This window comes from Taudactylus pleione, unplaced genomic scaffold, assembly GCF_031769625.1.
Source record: "Taudactylus pleione unplaced genomic scaffold, aTauple2 ptg000282l, whole genome shotgun sequence".
NCBI lineage: Eukaryota > Metazoa > Chordata > Amphibia > Anura > Myobatrachidae > Taudactylus > Taudactylus pleione.
Window position 1 is genome coordinate 16,688,316 of NW_028284684.1, and position 19,780 is coordinate 16,708,095.

The 19,780-nt window shown below is 45.2% G+C and overlaps 1 protein-coding gene across 5 annotated transcripts in view; it reads left to right on the forward strand.

The window, feature by feature from the left end:
• Positions 1-1,893: 1,893 nt before the first annotated feature.
• The window catches only part of DENR (density regulated re-initiation and release factor), a 32,203-nt gene continuing 14,316 nt past the window's right edge, over positions 1,894-19,780 (forward strand). Inside the window, exons 1-3 of one of the 5 annotated variants that reach the window (XM_088482149.1) lie at positions 1,894-1,954; positions 4,114-4,231; positions 7,803-7,822. In XM_088482149.1, the coding sequence (XP_088338275.1) occupies positions 4,123-4,231; positions 7,803-7,822 (129 nt within the window). In that variant the 5' untranslated portion in view covers positions 1,894-1,954; positions 4,114-4,122. Of the gene's footprint in view, positions 1,955-2,160; positions 2,276-2,570; positions 2,768-4,113; positions 4,232-7,802; positions 7,823-19,780 lie in introns of those variants that run through there. The other 4 variants (XM_088482147.1, XM_088482148.1, XM_088482145.1 and 1 more) reach the window with 4 other exon arrangements.

A 19,780-nucleotide genomic window follows, 5' to 3' on the forward strand; every position in this document is an offset into this window, starting at 1 on the left:
TCGCTCGTTTAGAAAAAGGGTCCGGCTATTTAAATTGAGCGCTCGCTCTTTGCGGTCTGTTGACGCCTCTATGTCTGAGCGAGCGAACGAAATATGCGCTCGCTATTTTGTAAAGACGCCCCCTGGCCGCTCGCATCCTACGTCATCTCCGCTATTTATTTGATTAATCGAGTACATCGAAAGGCATCTGAACTGCTCGCAGTGCTTGTGGTTGGATTTTCCTACCGCAATCATGCGAACAGTTCAAGCTAAGAAACAACCAAGTGACGTGGTCGATGACGCTGCTTTGTTAATTATGCACACCCTTAAAACGCCCGTTTTGACCTTTTGGCATGCCTGCGTTCGGATCTCCACTCCCCATTTTCAAGCACCTTCCCCCGTTACCACCCACAAACGCCTCATTCTGTCACTCAAATTAGCAGGCATTCGCTATTTTGCGAGCACTCAATTTCCGACCGCAATGACTGGTTCGCGCATGCGTATTACAACCCATACGCATGCGCAGTTGTGCGAACATCGCTCGGAGCGAACGAGCGGCCGCTTACGAGCGGCTCTGAATCAGGCCCAGAGTTGGGGAAGAGGCTGATCTGCAAATACCTACTGGGAGGCGATAGGGGGCCCCAAAAACATGAGTGTGCCTGCCCTGGGGGTTATCTACATTGATACTTATATGGTATAATATTTCCTATCAGTAGTGAAACTAGGGGACATATAGAATTCCAGTGTAGGCTCTGTGTAAGGGTTCATATAATCAATTACACACACTGGGAATATGCCAGCTACGTCCAACATGTGTTTGGGGGAAAGGGGGAGGGTGTCATCAGTACTGGGGAGCATCAGCACTGCATTAACTAATGTAGGCACCAGGGCTACGCATTGTTTCTGAGAGCTGCATGGGGGAGGTCTTTTTAGCTCTCACACTGCTGAGTCATCAGCGCAGGGGTCAGATGATCATGAGCTGATCTCTGAATGGTGGATTAGCAGCCTCATGGGAGTGAACTCATAAGAGGTGGCTTGCTGAAGATTGTCACCTAATGGCATGTAGACTAGAGGCATTCTAATAGTATGTGGAGGGGAAGGTCTGATAGTATGTTGGCAGTATGATGGTATGTGTGAGTGATCTGGTGGACTGTGTCAGGTCTGATTACATATGGAGGGGGTCTGATGGCATGTTGAGGAAGTATGATGTCATGTAAGGGGCATGTGGGGATATCTGATGGCATGTAAACGCATGTGGGGAGGTGTAATGGCATATAAAGGACATCTAAGGAAGGTATGATGGCATGTGTGGGTGGGGCTGACTGCATGTGGAGGAGAGTTCCCGGCATGTGGGGATGCCTGGTAGCACGTTGGGGTAGTGATATGCGGTGAGTTGAGGCAGAGCCTTTGCTGCCATACTTAGGTATACTCCAAATGTTTTGACTGAAAAAATTATAATAAAAATGTAAAGAAAATATTATAAATATATTCTTTGTATTATTGTAATCAATTTTATAGTCAAAACTCTGGAGAAGTGTATGGCAGGTGAGGCACTGCCTCCCCTACCTTTTCCACATATTTCTGATCAAAACACACAAAATTTCCAGCACTATATACTGCTGCACCTTTGTATAATGCCCACATGAACCCTCGGGTTCATTTATGTATCCGTAAATCTGGCTCCCCAGCCAAATACCTCACCGCACGTTACAGCCTTAGGGGTATGTTGGGATGCCAGATCCAGACCCTCCAACATGACCCCTTCCATCTGGTACAAAATGCTCTGCTCCTGGACTTCTTTCTTAATTGATGATTGCAGCCACTTGTGCTGAAACACCTGTCTCATCCATTAAACTAGTTCAACACAGGTGTCGGCAATCATTAATTAGGTGGGAATTCCAGGAGCAGAGCATTTTGTACCGGGTGCAAGGGGGCATGTTGGAGGGTAGGCAGATGGCATATAAACACATGTGAGGTGAGTCTGGTGGCAGGCGTGGGTGGTCTAATTGACATGTAAGAGGCATTCGGGGGTCTCATGAACACACAAGAGACATGTAACAGACCCTCCCACATGGCCCATTCTATTAGATATAAAATGCTCTGCTCCTGGACTTCCCTCTTAATTTATGATTGCAGCCACCTGTGTTGAAACACCTGTCATTTATTACCAGGCTCAACACAGGCGGCTGCAATCATTAAATTGAGAGGGATGTCCAGGAGCATAGCATTGTGTACCTGATGGATTGGGTCATGTTGGAGGGTATGCGTTTAAGGATTTGATCAACATAAGGAGCATGTAAGAGGTCTGATGGGCATTACAGTTTGGTTTGGCGGGGACTTAGCAAAGCCTGGAAATCTTCCCTGAAGGTGGAAAAGCTTTTGCTGGGTCCCATTGCCTACAATGGGGACCATGCTGCTAACGCCATCTATAGATGACATAAGTAACATACAGTACGGAGCTTATAACCCCTTTATGGAGTGCTAAAAGGGTCATGCAAGTGCAAAACAAATCCCAGACCTCTAATGACACTGAAAAACATAGATCTGATTTCCTTTCATACAAATGGGTGTAGCAAAATGGCCTCTGTGACATGTCGGAAATAGAATCACAGCCCGAAGACAGCTCCTATGAGGCGACGGAAGTCCTGATAGCGCAGCTGCAGGGTGAAGCAGCGTTTGGCGATTTCCACGCGTTGGGGACGGAGCTGTATTCTGCATGTGACCGGGATACCAGCGGCTGAGAGCACAGTGGCGCCCGGCTGCCTGGGTAATGGAGGGCGGAAGCTGTGTGAGAGGAGCTCCGTGTTGGGGATGGGGGGGCTGGAGGGTACCTGTGGCACTAGCAGCATACGACTCCTACAGATCAGACATTACCCCCCGCAGCAGACGAGACTGGATAATATGCCCACTCCGGGTGTTCCACTCTTCAGGACTCTTATTAGGTCTGCTGTCACACACTCATTCCCCAGTACAATGCTGCTGTCAGGATGACATGCTTGGGCACGGTGTGGCTCTCCTACTGTACTACTTCCCCTGCCAATTCGGCTAGCAAAGAACAAAACGGACTTAGGGGTTTATGTACTAAGCAGTGTTAGGAGACAGAGTGATAGTCAGTGATAAGATGCCAGCCAATCAGCTCCCAACTGTCATTTTTCAAACAGCCTGTGAGATGACAGTTGGGATCTGATTGGCTGGCACCTTATCACAGACTTATCACTTTTCACTCTCTCTTATCACTGCTTAGTACATAGACCCCTAGGTTACTGGACACTCTGCCACCATAGTACTGATCACCATTGAATGAAACCGTTCTGTTGTGTATCTTATTGCAAGACTACCAATTTCATTCTCATATATCATTGGCTGCGTTTTTTTCACTTGATAAGTATAATTTCTTATTGCGTCAATAATGCTGGCCATACACGCTACAATTATCGGGACGATCCGCCCGATATCAGTGGATCACCGCGATAATTGTAGCGTGGGGGGGCGACCAAGGGTTAAATATTGCTCGGTCGGGCATGCTGGATTGTCCAGCATGCCCGTCCGATGCGATATTACCCGGTAAACTGTCGGCCGCATCGAGCAGTGTATGCCCAGCGCAGCCAACAGACAGACATTTCCTGTGTTCCTTCCTACGGAAGGCATAGGGAAATGTCTCCTCCCCCGGGGGCGGAGCACAGATGTCGGGCTATACACTGAGATTTCTCTCACAGTGTATGCCGCGGACATCTGCGGCTGGCAGCCGGCCAGATAAAATGTCTGTCGGTCTGACAGACATTTTATCTGGCAGTGTATGCCCAGCATAAGAAATTATTGGAGTACAGTATGTATCCAAATTCTCTTGCGAAGGGATCCAGTATCAGACCTGTCTTTGCAGTGCACGGTCATTTGACTGCACATGGGAGAACGCTAGTTAATGGGGAGGGATACTTCGGACCTTTGGATTTAATGTTGACATTCCTATAGGCAGAGAAGCTTCATTTGTAATTCTTCTGATTTAAAGAAATTGTCAACTTTTTGTTAAAAATATAAAATTTTACCAATATAAAAACAATGTGAAAACATACATTCATTGGTATTTTCCTCATTGTATGTGTGTTCTGTTCATAAATGTTAAATTCATTACTTTAGATCTCGGAGATGGCTAGTACAGCAACTGAGACTTTAGAGCCAATACCAGATTGCAAACCAGAAGTTAGAATCCCCAAGTTGGATGGTGATTATCCATTGAAAGTCCTTTACTGTGGAGGTAAGCAATTCAAATCTTTTAACGTATTTTTGTTACCAAATAACTCATACCAAATGAATCAAAACATTTTATTGTTTTTTGTATTTCATTCTGAGATCATTGATTTATGTTCTCTGTATTTTTTAATATGGAAAACATTCATTATTATTTACAAGTATTGTTAAATAAGCATAATTATGTACTTTTCCACCCCAATTTTTATTTATTTTTTCTTTTATATTTAGGGGCAGATTCAATTAGCCGTGGGACTTACCATGCAGTTATAGCGTTTAACGCCCAGAGTTATTCAATTGGTTAATTTCCATGTGCGGTAAACCTGCAAATAAAACGTGTTAACTCATCGCTCCCAGATTAAGGGGCATATGTATCAAAGCTGGATGTGAGATAAAATTGTGAAATATAGATCACCAACCAATCAGCTCCAAACTATCATTTCTTAAACACAGCCTGTAAAATTTAAGTTAGAAGCTGATTGGTTGGTGATATATATATATCTCACAATTGTATCTCACATTAAGCTTTGATACATATGTCCCTAAGTACTGTAGCTGAGGGCAGAGCTGTGCAGTTTGTCCTGAGACTAATTGAATCTGCACTTTAGTGTGTTTAGTGTAGAGGTACACAAACTCCACCATTACTGCCCAGGTTTGAAGGATATCCATGCTTGAGCACAGGTGACTTAATTAGTACCTCAGTCAATTTGATTTAACCATCTGGACTCAAGCATGGATATACTTTAAGACCTGGACTGTAATGGCAGAGTTTGGGAACCCGATGGTTTAGTGCATCGTTGTAAGTTGCATTAAAATGTGTGTACATATTTCCAGTTTCTTTCCTCTGGTAGCCACCTGCGATGACAGAAATACTGGGCTTACATTGAGGGAGCATGACAAATATGAGATCAGTTTAGAGATGCCCCAGTGTTCTGTTTGCAGCGGTAGCTAAATGTCTCAGTCTTCTTTATGCTGATGAGACTAACTCCATGATTTTCATTCTTGGATTACAATGGTTTTCTCTGAATGTTTGGTTATATGAATGTGACAATTTTATTGTACATAATATATTCAGTTTCAGTGATGCACCTTTATTTAAGAAAAGCCAGAATAACCGTATTACTTATATTTCTGTATATCAACTTTTTGTTTAAACTGCTTTTGCTCTGCTTTACTATTGCATTTTGTCAATCTTCTGTATTATTACTTCTACGTCAGGTTAAATTTAAAAAGATGGCAGTTCCCTTACTTTCCATTCATTTCATTGCCTGATACACCAACCCCTTAATTCTGCTACTAGAATCAGGTGCTCTTGAACTGCACGGTGATGTCACTTCAGGAGCACAATCACTGAGCAGCTTTGCAGCTGCTTCTTCCAGCAGTTTTGGAATTTGGTCTGCAGGCAGCGATCAGGAGCCAACTTATAACCAGCACTGCAATAGTATAAACTGTTCTGTGCAGCTGGTGCCTTAGGGGGACCATAAGCGGTACATGTTTTAGACCTTAAAAGACAAATATTTTGGAAAAATGCAACACTTACTACTTTGTCTAAAGGGCATATTACCATCTAATTTAATTACTATCATTACCTACAGCCTGTAATGCCATTTTTAGGGGTTAATCCTATTAGGTGCGAAGGGGATGAGTTGCAATGGCGTAGAAACGCCGGCAATGACACCGCAACTTGCCCTCCACAGATTTTTGTATAGAGTCCAGAGGTACAGTACTTGCGCCACAAGGGAACTCATGGCTAATAGGCTTGACCCCTTAGTCATAATCTAGCAAACCTCAAGCCAACAGTAAATAAGATGTATAACTGGAAAAAAATACACCTAGTGATCACATTAAATGAGATCCAGATATAGAGCCCACACAGACCTGATCACATTTAACATTCCCTATAATGATCTGAACAGTTTGATCATATTATTATAAATGGTCATATTTGGGACATACTATCAGGGCAGTTATCTGATAGCTTAAATTGGCTATTTTGTGATATATCTGATATCAGATATATCACAAAATAGCCAATTTAAGCTATCAGTGTGGTATATGTCTCAATGATTGGGAGAGAGATCTGAGCTACAGAAGAAGCTGGCTGACCTTGGCGTGAGCACTGTGAAAATCTGGGAGCTCAACTCGGGAGGTGAGACATATTATCATGGAGTGAGCAATACCTCACTGCTCTACATAGAGCATACGTAGGAAAAGCACATAAACTGCACACTGCACACAAGGTACCATATAAAGAAATATAAATAACATCAGAATGTATGCTTTTCTGAGAACTCCAATCATGACATATGGACATATCACATATACCTTCTGTACACACGTACAAATGCACTGTCTGTGAATGGGTAGTTCACAGGCATATCACATTGGCCCTGCAGCACAGCTGATGCCAAGATATCTTGCAGATATATAGCCCATGTCTGGCTGTGTGTATGGGTGACTTGCCGACCACCCGTACACTTGGTGCAGGGATCAGCCAACACTGACATCTCAATTGGGCGGGCAAATTGAAATGCCTGCTCAGTTGTGATGTCAGCCCAGCCATATCAAGCGGCAGATTGGTAAATGTGTATTGACTTACCAAGCGGCGATCAGTCGGCTTAACTCTGGGTCGGCCAGGTGTGCATCCAGCCTTACTGGCAGCAACGTCCTCCAAACTGCATTCTTGTTTGCTTTTTAGTAAATATCACACCTTGGGGAAGATTTACCACGGCTGGGTACACACTAAACGATGAGTGTACCCAGCGATCCGACGGGCGCCCCCCCCCGGTTAACATTAGACGATCCCGCACCGCCCGATATGTCAGCCCCTGCCGCATCCCACTGCATGGGGTCGTCAGCCGCATCGTCTGATTGAGCATTGGGATGCCGCTGTCGGCATTTTGACAGCTGGCATCCCGACTGCCGGTATTTCAAACCCAACCCCTGGAAACATGCACTGTTTGGGGTCCTGAGGACTGAGTTTGAGAACCTGTGGTCTAGTGTGTACCCAGCTTAAAACTTACAAAAATGAAAAGTGAAGGTGTTAAGCTGGGTACATGACATACGACGGTGCATCCCAGTGACTGTGCAATGCGATGTAATGATACATTGCGCGTGTCATACCCAAAGCACGTTCCATCGTATAACAGCACAGTGTGATGTTCTATGCTGTATGTAACCACACCGCGTCATTCGTTGCATCGTCCCATCTGTCGTGCAGTACTGCCAATGGGGCAATGCGATGCTCAACGTACGTGATCGGCACATCAGGCGTACACACTATACGATGTGTAATTTATATCGTTCTGATCCATGTTGGAATGATATATATTGTATTATACGATGTTTAGTATGTACCCAGCTTTACCCATGGCAGCCAATCAAATTTTAGTTTAGCAATAATTTTGTAGAATGTAGTTGATAAAATGATAGCTTTTCTTTTCCTTTATAGGGGCTTTAGTAAAGCTATCCATTTGTGTGAAACACATTGCTTGGACTCTTTCATTTACCCATGTTTACTTGAGGCATGCTTATCTGTATCCTTATCTCATTATATATATTTTTTTTCCTCTTCACAGTGTGTTCATTGCCAACAGAGGTAAGATTACTTTTTTACTGTTTTTCTTAAGACTATATAAATAAGACAGTCAGCAGTGGGTGTGACTTTTCCTAATTTATTTCTTCATTTAAATGAGACCTGCTACACCCCCTGATTTCCTCAGGCCACTGAGGTGCCAGGGCTACACCCTTGATTTTTAATGTAAACCTGGTTAAGCAGCTATTTGGGTGTAATGACAGCCAAGATAAGCTGGATTTCACATAAGTGCTCAAGATAGGGGCATACACAGATAGGTACTAGCAGCAGCTAGTCTGTCCTAAAGAGCAGCATTCAGTTCTGGTAATGGGACCCGCTGTGGCAGTTACAGTACTTTTTGATCTATAGGAAGAATGATAGTTTTGGAACTAGCTAGTAAGTAGCCGTAATGAAATACATAATTGTAGTGTTTGCTAGGACATTTAGAATATAAAAAGCAATAATTTTAGCATATATAACACAATAATGACAGTGTATTTTTTTTTTAATTGGTATTCAAAAACTAAAACTATGTGGAATATTAAATTATTGTTTATTACACACCAACTGCAGTGATGTGCTGTTGTACTTCACTATAAATAAGAGTTTATTGCTCAGTCTCGTTCATCCATCCTTGATTGCACCATCCTGTGTCTGCGTTTTATATTCTCTTTCCTATGTGTTACTAAACTTTGTTATACCTTTATATTGATGTTTATTCTCTTACTGGATTATTGTTGCTATCCCTACGCGCTGCCTCTTTTCGTTTTTTTTTTTTTTTTTCCCTTCCCCTCAGTTTGCCAGGGAAAGAGACAGCATGCCCATTCAGTATCACGCTGAGCAGCTCTAGCTTTCACTAGCTACAGGCTGTTTCTCAAATTAAGAGATGGTATTGCAAAAAAATCCCAATCATCTGTTTTTAGAAAAGTAAAATAATCATACTAATAGTATATACAATAGTGCCTAAGCCATATTTCAACATATATCAAAATAAAAGTGCAGTTACAACTTTATTAATCCCTTTATAATTAAATTCCAAAATCATTACCAACTGTGTTGTATGACTATTAGACACATTAATACCCATATACTTTGAACTATGAAAAACTGTTGAAACTATCACTGCAGGTATAAGGACCAAAGTAGGGGGAGGGGTGTTCCAGCTAAGGGGAATTGCAGGATTACGTGGGTTATTCTTTCCTGGGTAAGGTGCATTTGTAGTATATCTGGGCATGGATAGCTGTGTTTTCTTGGCTATTACCCCCTCTGTACATCAGGGTAAGTGTGGGTGTTGATAAAATTACTGTTATAGACCTTGTTGCACTTCAGATATTGCAGCTATGTGGTACAAAAGTCTTCAGTCCTATCATTAGCTGCTGATATATTTTACTAGTCCTCCAATTGGTGGACCTTGGAGTCACGTTGGGGAATAGTGGGTGTAGGAGTATTCAGCCTTTTTTAATCAATCACTTGTCCATGCTCCTCCTCCCTATACCCCATTCATGACTGGAGTAGATGTGGTGCCTATTAAGGTTCTGAGAATGGGATCATTTTCTTACTCAGTTATGATCTTATTTGGTCCAGAGCTGGATAAGAGCTTTGAGCAGGCCATAAGTGGGCAAGAGTTCTTCTTGCCAGTTACTGCCTCCAGACCTAAAGTTTTTGTGGTGTAAGTCCTCCGTACATAAAGATTGTCAGCAGAGAGGCAGACAGGCGGCCTATCACCTGGAAACAGTCTGCATGAAAAGCAGCTTTATCCTACATGAGCAGCAGTGGTGGGAGGCCGTCTGCTTCCCTTCCAAGATCAGTGGTGAGATTCCATAACAGATGCTTGAGTGAGAGGCATCGTGAGCTGGGGTTGTGTTCTAGATCTAATGGGCTCTTTTCCCAGATGTTATTTCACCACCGGTCTCCCCGGAGACAATGCAAAGTGTCTAACTCTGTTGGAAGTCAATCAGTGTTTGCTGTCATTCAGGACTAGCAAAAGAGGTTCAGGTTTTACTCCAATCTCTGCTTGTGCAGATAATAATTGATTATTTTCATCCCATTCCAAACTTGAAGTCTGTAAACATCAGCTCCTAATGTACAGAACCAAGATGGAGTCTCTGAGTTCTGTCATTTACAGCATGGAAAAAGGCAATTTCATGGTGTCCATGGATATCAAGGCTGCATACTTGTACATCCCCATATGGAAGGGACATCGGAGCCTTCTTCTATTTGCTATACAGAATCAGTATTACCAGTTGATTGCAGTCTGCCAGCTGCTCCATGAGTGTTCTCAAAGATCATGGAATAGACAGCGTATCTTTTACTTCCGTACATGACCAAAAATCCCATGGGAGAATTTTCAATTGCAATAAGTCAACATTTACTCCTACCGAAGCTTTTGTGAATGATGAGCTCAATCTTCGAGGTGGTCTGGTATGTGCAGTTGCACAAGAGCATACCAGGTCAAATTAATTTTGAATTTAAATAAGTCTCATAATCTGTCCAGCCAAATCAGGAATCTGTCCCCATGAGTACTTCAGTGTTTCATTTGGTGGTTGAGAGCACAGAACCTCAGCTGAGGACCTCCCTTTAATAATTTGGGTTAGACGCTAGTGATGATGGATTTTTTTTAGTTTTCAGTTTTTCTTTTACTCAATATAGTTTCTATCCAGTGTTACCAATATCCTTTTGATAATTGTTGGTACTAGAGATAGTATATTGGATATCTGTCACCATTTAGGGTGCCGTGACAGCGCGTTTGTATTTTTATTTTTTTTACTCAGTGATGGTGGATGCCAGCCTTCAGGGTTGGGGAATGTTCGGTTTCATGCTCACTTTAAGTGTCTTTGGAGCTTGGAGGATTCCGGATTTTCGATCAACACGCTGGAGCTAAGGGTGTTGTTCTACACCTTTAGTAAATGGATGTCATTTCTTGTGCTGAAATGTAGTAAAAATCCAGTCAGACAGCATCACGGTGGTGGCGTACCTCAAACTTCAGGTGGACACAATGGCCCTCTGGCCATGAGAGAGACCCTCTGAATTTTGCGATGTTTTGTTCCAGTGGGGATGGTGCCAATGGTACTACAGAAAGTAAAATGGGACAGTCATCCTGTTTGCTTCAGAATAACCACCCAGTGTGGACATTGTCGATATGGCGGAGGGTCCATTTTGGCATTTACCATCAAATCCAGACTTGTTAAGGCAAGGTTCTTTTCTTCATCTGAGTTCATTGTGGCACACTACAACAGCTTGGCTGTTGAAGCCATGATCCTTTGAGAAAAGTGTTTTGTCTAGTGGGGTGATTCAGGCTTAACTTAAGTCTGGGAAAATGGTTCAAATGTACCTTCTATAGCTCTGTTGGATCTTAATCTGGTGTTGAATGCCTTACAGCATGCTCCATTTGAGATATTATAGTCATTGGAATTGGAAGTTCCTTACCTGGAAGACTATTTTCCTTTTTTCTCTATTGTATTTTCTAGGAGGGTTTCAGGGTTGGAAGCTCTGTCTTGTAGATCTTGCTTTCTCATTTTCCATGATGATCTGGCTATCTTTTGGACCAAGCCTTGTTTTCTTCCAAAATCAGCTTGCCGGATTTCACTTTTCTGACTGGTTTGTTGAAGGTCTACAGAAGGGGAGGTCTTTGTTCTTTGGATGTAATTAGGGCTTTGCATAATTATTTTAAATTGATATCACAGGCTGAATGATCTTGGTGCCCCTCTATGATCAGAAAAGGGTTTGGCCAGCTTTTCGCCGTGAAAAAGTGTCGCTCGTATCCCCGTATTCAATTCCAAATGTCGAAAACGGGATGCGCGAAACTCAAACAAGTGAAGTCCTGTCGTTTTTGGGGAAATCAGCCTGACACCCCCCAAAAGATGCTCTGACATGGGGGTTCACTATGGGTACACCCCTGAATTGCCCTGCTGAAGGAATTTTGGGTTTTTTATTGGTCTCAATAGATGCTATTTTGCGTCTTTGAGCAAGTGGTGAAGAAGAGCATTTTGCAACTTTTTGGGGGCAAATTAAGAAGTACCATCAAATTTGGGGTACATGAAAATGGGTGCAAGCATAGTTCTAAATCGCTAAAATAAAGCTTTAAAGTGCACCAAAAAACGCACCTTCAGCAAGTACCTGCAATCTTAAAAAAAAAAAAAAAACTTCCCCCCCATACATCTAGAGGCTATTTCGCTAGTTTTTTTAATCTGTGCCCCAACTTTTTTGCTTTTTTTGGGGGTGTCTTTTTTTTTTTTTTTTTTTTGACGCAATTAGCATTAAGGGGAGTGTAGGGTTTAGGGGAGTTGCTGCAATTTTGCACCCCAAAACCCCGATATTGCCCTTTTTTCCACCGGGTATCCATAGGCGAAACTTTTTCACCTATCATATTGCATTGCGTTATCGCGCTGGCGAAAAGATGCTGAAATTGAATACGGGGATACATGAAATCGATGAAATGGACTTTTCGCTCCAAATTGAATACGGCCCCCAGTGTCAATATGTCTTACGGTGCGAGACGTTCCAAGAGGAGTAGCGTACCATATTTTTCTTTAAATTTTACGTTTAGCTGCTGACGCAGCAAAACACCACTCAAAGGGGGGGGAATTCAATTAGCTACGAGAAAAAGCTATTCAATTAAATAGCCTTTTCCCCCTGCGCTGCAAATTAGTTTAATACGCGGAAATCCACTGATTCCAAATAAACTGCATAGTCGATGGGTTTCTCTGCGCGTTAAACCCCCGATTGTGCCTTTTTCTTGCAGCTCTGGGGAATAAAGTCGCAAAATTAACCCCGTTAATTGAATTGGCAGTCACGGGTAATTAGCTTAACCGTGTACTAGGGACGCTGGGCAAATAAATAAGTGCCTCATACAAATAAGGGCCGTATTCAATTAGAAGCCGATCTCTGCTTTTCGCGTGGCGGAAACTTATCTCTGTATTCAATTCTACCCGCTTTTCGCGTACATGCAAAGTCATTGCAATGTAATTCGCAGAAAAGATTGGTCTGTGAATAGCAGGAGAAAAGAAGTGCATAAATTTTTATTTTAGGGTGCAAAGGTGGGAAAACCACTCTGCACCCTTAGACCAGCCGCCCAAAGGATAACTGTGTCAAGAAATCCCTTAAAAAAAGTGGGGAACACCTCTAAAAAGTAGTTTGAATTTGTGGGCAAAAAAGTACATAAAATGTAGCGAAATAGAGATATTGGGGGACTGCAGGTATGGGTGAGGTGTTTTTTTGATTGCAGGTGCTTCAGGCGCGTTTTTTTTAAAACTTCACTTTAGCGACTTTAAAATATGCTTGCACCCATTTTCAAGTACCCCAAATTTGACAGGACTATTTATTTTCTCCCAAAAAAACTGCTTAATGCTATTCACCACTTGTGCGAATACACTAATTAGAAGCAAATGATACAACTTAAGTACCCCAAATAGCTTTATTAGGGCTATTCAGGCGCTTCTATATTGATCCCCAGTGTTAGTGCATCTTTTTGGGGGTGACAGGTTGGTTTCCCCAATTCTGTCAGCACTTTTCGCCTGTTTCACATACGCCGGGATGCGTTTTCGCTTCTTTTGTAATTGAATATGGTGAATAGGGGGGCCGCGCACGATAAGTTTCCGCGGCTAAAAGGCGCGATGCAGGCGAAAAGTCCGGCAGGCGAAACTTTTATCGCGTACGCAAAACTAATTGAATACCGCCCTTAATTTTAAGCACAAGTCGCAGATGAAGCACAGCAGAACTTGCACACATTCAGACTCAGGGTAGCAATGTAGTTTCTTCTTCGGGGTCCATGGGGTCCACAGCCATTACGTTGGGGTATGAATCCCGGTCACCAAACAGTTAATACAAACGAGCTCTCTACTCCCAGGATGCACCGGGTTTCCTCCTCATATACCCCACCTCCTGCCTCAGGTAGCCAGTTCTTCCTGTTTGGTGTGTTCACCAAATAGACAGTGGGACTGCTGGAGCAGTCCTGCAGACGAGTACAAAAAAAAAAAAAAGAGAGCGTTTTACTCTCTCTCTCAGCGGGTGGTCTGAGCTGTCCTGGAAGCAGCCTCACGCCTGATTGGAGGCGCACCGGCCATGCCCTGCAGCTACCTCCTCTGGCGCCGCACCGCTAGCCTCGGCAGGTCCTTCGCAGGGGATTCAGCAGGGGCTTTCTGGCCCTGGACCGCATCCGGATCAAGGGGATGGCAGGTAAGCAGTTGGTCACGGCGGCCGCTGACGCCGGGACCACTTGGCGGTCCGGCCTCCGGCGGTGAGACTGGCCGGAGGCGCGCTGCAGTCAGGAGGCATACGGCTTGTTCTACTAGCCTAGACCGCCAGGATTTGATGTTCCTGACCAGCCGGGGCTTGTGGCGGCGGCGGCCAGGTCAGTTTACCGGGCAGGTCCAAGCAGCATAGGGGAGGTACGCTTCCCCGGCGGCCCCTCCCCCAATCCACACGCTAGTTCAGTCCTCTGGCACAGTTGATTGTGGATTGTTCCTCCCAGCCTCCATATAGGGCAGCCAGCGTGTATGTCAGTTGCTCTCTGAACGCTGCTCCTACAAGAGGGACGCTGGGCAGTCTCCCTGTATACCTTGCCTACTGCTGGTCTAGGTTTTTACAGGGCTCTATCCTACCTAAGCTGAGGCTGATTATGGTAGTGAGGGCTTATATGCATATGGCTCGCAGAGTATTTATGCATGACGTGATTGTTTATGGATACTGTTTCTTCTGTAAAAGAACTGTAATTCCTGTATACTGTCACTGTCTCTCCCCTTCCCTTGCTACAGGTGTGTGGGTTGAGAGTAGAAAGCAGCACATATACACTCAGAACCAGTGGCATAGTGTTATGTCTAAGGAGTCTGAGGGTCAGGTGGCGGGAGCCCCGTTGCTGATATCCTGTGTAGCCTGCAAGGCAGGTTTGTCCCCACAGGACTTTCTACAAAATGGGCTTTGTGGGAACGGTTTCAGACAGCCACCACACCAATTAAGTTTGCCTGTTTCATGCCCTGAGCCTCCTTGGGCATCATTTTCTCAGGTTATGGCTCAGGTGGCGGAACGGCTTGTTGCCCTGGTACCACCGATTTGGGGTTTGCCTCAGCAGATGCATCCTATGCCCATGATGTGGCCGCCTTGGATGGACCCTGGTGCTGGGAAGGTTATGGCATCATCCTCGGGGGTTTTTCAGCCTCAGGCTATCAAGCCAAAGCAGCCTAAATCTAGGCGCCATGTACCGCCTTACATGGGTGAGTACTCGAGTGCCTCCTCCGAGGAGGAACAGGCACAGGACTTTTCGCAAGAGGGTGATTATCATTTCCCAGTAGCCGATGTCCCTTTTCTGATAAGGGCTGTAAAATCGGTGTTAAATATCGAGGAAGGGGATCTTCCGCTTAGGAAAGCCCCCTGTTCAAGCGCCAACAAATTGGTTAAGGCAGAATTCCCAAAGTCTGAACATTTATCAGAACTTGTGGAGGAAGCCTGGGTCCGTCCGGATAAGATAAGCCATTCTTCTAAAAGAATGGCGCTTCTATATCCTTTTCCAGCAGAGGACTGTGCCAAGTGGGAGAATCCACCATCAGTTGATGCGCATGTGGCACAGCTGATTAAACGTACCACTTTGCTAATCCCAGCAGTTTCGCTGAAGGAAACCACGGATAGGAGACTGGAGCCTTGTCTCAAATCAATTTTTTCGCTGCAGGAACGGCCACCCGCCCAGCTATGGCCACTGCCTGGGTAGCAAGAGCTATTGAGGAGTGGGCCAAGACTCTTAACGGAGTCTTTACCAGATGCCTCTAAGGTGCAACTGGATATGATCTCCTTTATTAGAGAAGGGGCCTCTTATTTGGGTGATGCCGCCTTGGATGCAGGGATCCTTTCCTCTAAAGTTTCAGCTGAGTCCGTGGTGGCACGTAGGATTCTCTGGTTGAAGGATTGGAAGGCAGATGTCTGGTCCAAAAAGGCCCTAGAATTCCTTCCATTCACAGGAGGTGTGCTCTTTGGTCCAGAACTGGACAAAATTGTATCCTCCATGGCAGCCTCAAAGACGGTAGGTTTACCATCAGCAACCTCATCTAAATTGAGGAGGGCGTCCTTTCGGGGGTTTCGGCCACAGGGCAAGGCCAAAGGTCAGCCCTCAGCGAGATTTCCACCAAGAAAGGCAAGACCCAGGAAGCGCCCTGGCAGAACAAACGTCCAGGATAAACCAGTGGCCTGATGGGACGGTGCCCTGCCACCTCACGACGGAGGATGCCTGGGTTCGGGGAGTTGTTTCCCGAGGGTACGCCCTGACGTTTTGGAGGACTCCTCCTCAAAGGTTCTTTTGTGTAAACCCGCAGGTGGGTTCAGAAAGAGCTTTGGCCCTTCAGAAGGCTATTCTTGCATTATTAGCATCAGAAATAGTGATTCCGGTGCCAGAGAACCAGTTCCGAGAGGGGTTTTACACCAATCTGTTCTTGGTTCTGAAACCGAATGGGTCATACCGGCCTATTCTAAAACTGAGAGAGCTCAACAAATTTGTTCGAGCCCCCGGGTTCTGGATGGAAACATTGCGAGTGATTGTGTTGGCAATGGAACAGGGGGACTATATGGTGTCCCTAGACATACAAGATGCCTACCTTCACATCCCAATCACACAGGCTCATCAAAAATTTCTTCGTTTTGCGGTAGGGGAGGAACATTTTCAGTTCCAGGCCCTGCCGTTTGGCCTGTCCACAGCCCCTCGGGTATTCACCAAGGTGATGGCAGTGATGATGGCATCATAAACTGGCAAAAGTCGTCACCCTGTCCGGTACAACAGATGTGTCATATGGGAGCGAGATTGGACTCCGTGGTACAGAGAATATATCTGCCGGAGGAGAAGATCCTTGCTCTACAATCACGAATACGCAGGTTGCTTCGCAACAGGCAAATATCCGTTCTAGTAGCCATGCAGGTCCTGGGGTCGATGGTGGCCACCTTCAGGATGGTGGAATACGCTCATTTCCACTCCAGACCACTGCAGCAATTCATTCTGTCTTGCTGGAACAAGGATCATCGCACGATCAGGTCCCAGCTGCTGCATCTCTCTCCAGAGGTACGGTTGTCCCTGACCTGGTGGTTGCAGACAAAGCATCTCAGGCAGGGTCGCCCATTTTGGGTGTCGGATTGGACATTAGTCAAAACCGACGCCAGTCTTTTAGGTTGGGGGGCGATGACGGGGTCACACACTTTCCAAGGAAAGTGGTCAGTGACGGAAAGCCGGCTACCGATAAATATCCTGGAACTAAGAGCTATATTCAAAGCTTTAGTGCAGGCTCAGGAAATCTTAAAGGGCAGGTCGGTGCAGATACAGTCGGACAATCGCACCGCGGTCGCCTACCTAAATCATCAAGGGGGCACAAGGAGTCGGGCTGCCTTGGCAGAGGTATCAAGAATCCTGGTATGGGGAGAGACTTATCTGCCGTGTTCATTCCAGGAATCCTGAATTGGGAGGCCGATTTTCTCAGTCGGCAAGAGATAAATGCAGGGGAATGGGCCCTACATCCGCAGGTTTTTCGGAAGCTTGTGGACAGGTGGGGTCTACCAGAAATAGATCTGATGGCATCAAGAAGGAACAACAAGGTTCCCAGGTACGGATCCTGGACAAGAGATCCGAGAGCCGAGTTTGTAGACGCACTGACCGTAAAGTGGTGTTACAAGCTGGTATAGCTGTTTCCCCCGTTTGCTCTTCTGCCCAGAGTGGTCAGAAAGATCAAACAAGAGGGCAGCACCGTCATATTAATAGCTCCGGCGTGGCCGAGACGACACTGGTTCACAGATCTACGGTCTCTCTCCATAGACACTCCATGGCCTCTGCCATTGAGACCGGATCTGTTTCTACAGGGTCCCTGTTGGTACCCAGATCTTCATCGGCTATCTTTGACGGCATGGCTCTTGAGGCCTCCGTCTTGAGGGAAAAGGGGTTTTCCGAGTCTGTTATACGGACGATGCTGAAGGCACGGAAACCATCCTCAGCCCGTATATATTATAGGGTTTGGCATACCCTTTCAGTTCACACCACTGAAAGAAAGTATGATCCACATAAATTCCTGATATCCAGAGTGCTGGATTTTCTTCAAAGCGGTCTGGAAAAAGGGCTCCGCCTGGCCTCTTTAAGGGTACAGGTGTCAGCTCTTTCAGTCTGGTTCCAACATAAAATTGCTCTGAGACCGGATATAAAGACCTTTTTTCAGGGGGTGTTGAGGATTCAGCCTCCCTTCGTTTCCCCGGTTGTTCCGTGGGACTTGACTCTAGTTCTGAAGGTTTTACAGGCTCCTCCGTTCGAGCCTTTAAATTCAATAGACATCAAGTGGCTAACAGCAAAGACGGTATTCCTCCTTGCTATGGCATCTGCACGTAGAGTGTCGGATTTAGCTGCGCTTTCCTTCCGGGAGCCGTTCTTGGTATTTCATCAAGATAGAGCAGTACTACGTACTAGGGAGGATTACCTTCCAAAAGTGGTGTCTAAATTTCATATTAATGAAGAAATAGTAGTTCCAGCATTTCAGGGCACAAGTCTCTCACAAGGTGAGGCTTCCCTGGATGTGGTCCGTGCGTTGAGAATTTATGTTAAACGCACGAGCAAATGGAGGAAGTCCGATTTCACTTTTTGTGCTTTATGGTTGTCATAAGCGTGGCTGGCCAGCCAATAAACAGACACTGGCCAGGTGGATTCGCATGGTAATTTCATTGGCTTATACACAGGCTGGTATGCGTGTGCTGTATTCAGTGACTGCACATTCTACTAGGGCGGGTGGTCCATCATGGGCGGCCCGCTGGGGTGCTTCTGCTGAGCAATTATGTAAAGCAGCCACATGGTCTTCCATCCATACCTTTGTCAAATTTTATTCCTTTAACACTTTTGCTTCTCAGGATGCCTCCTTCGGGCGTAGGATTCTCCTCTCTTCCGAGAGTCAGGAGCATCCCCGCCCGTAGGGTTAGTGCTTTGGGATATCCCCAACGTAATGTCTGTGGGACCCCATGGACCCCGAAGAAGAAAATAAGAGTTATGGTATGACATACCTTTTGTTAACTCTTTTTTTTCTTCGAGGTCCATGGGGTCCACAGGACACCACCCAGACGCACCTGTAGTTCTGGGGGAGGTTTTCCGTTGTTTCTTCTCTTGAGAGTCTGGACTCGTAAGTATGGGTCTTTTCTTTCTTACCCTTTGTTTGTCTCTGCCTGCTTGAGCTTAGTAACGAACTGGCTACCTGAGGCAGGAGGTTGGGTATATGAGGAGGAAACCCGGTGCATCCTGGGAACAGAGAGCTCGTTTGTATTAACTGTTTGGTGACCGGGATTCATACCTTCAACGTAATGGCTGTGGACCCCATGGACCTCGAAGAAAGAGTTAACAAAGGTATGTTATACCATAACTCTTATTTTTGTCGCTCCCAGTTATTTTATGTATGCATATAAGACGCACGTTTTGAGCAAGAAAGATGCTCTCCGCGGGCTAGTCTCCCAGGGCCTGATGCACCGAGAGGCGCTATTTGACATGACTTGAGCAACAGTGTATGAGAACGCCATCTATAGCAGGAACACTTAGTGGGGCTGGACAGCCTGTTCTGAAAATCTCAGGGCACATTCTAACAGATCGGTGAGTGACTATTGGGTGACCACTGTGAGGCATGGCATCGAGCTTTGGCTGAGCAGATATGCAAGATCACCACCTATTTGTGTGTTCATACATTTACCTGATTCTACAGGTTTTATGTGTTTGAATCCACGGATGCCAGTTTGGGGAAAGAAGGTACTTTGAGCTGCTTCCACTGAGTGAACCTACCCGTAAAAAGCAGCATTGGAATGTCTCCAATGGTATTCCGGTGTCCTCCCAGTTGGATGATTAAGAAAAAGAGTAAATACAAAAATGCTTAAAATTACTTAAAGTTCTTTGGAGGACAATGGACGCCTGCCCTTTTCACCATTGTCGCGTTTGTTATTTGACATTTCCGGACAACATTGTTTATTCCCTCGCCTTGTTTATTCTTCTCTCTTTTCTGT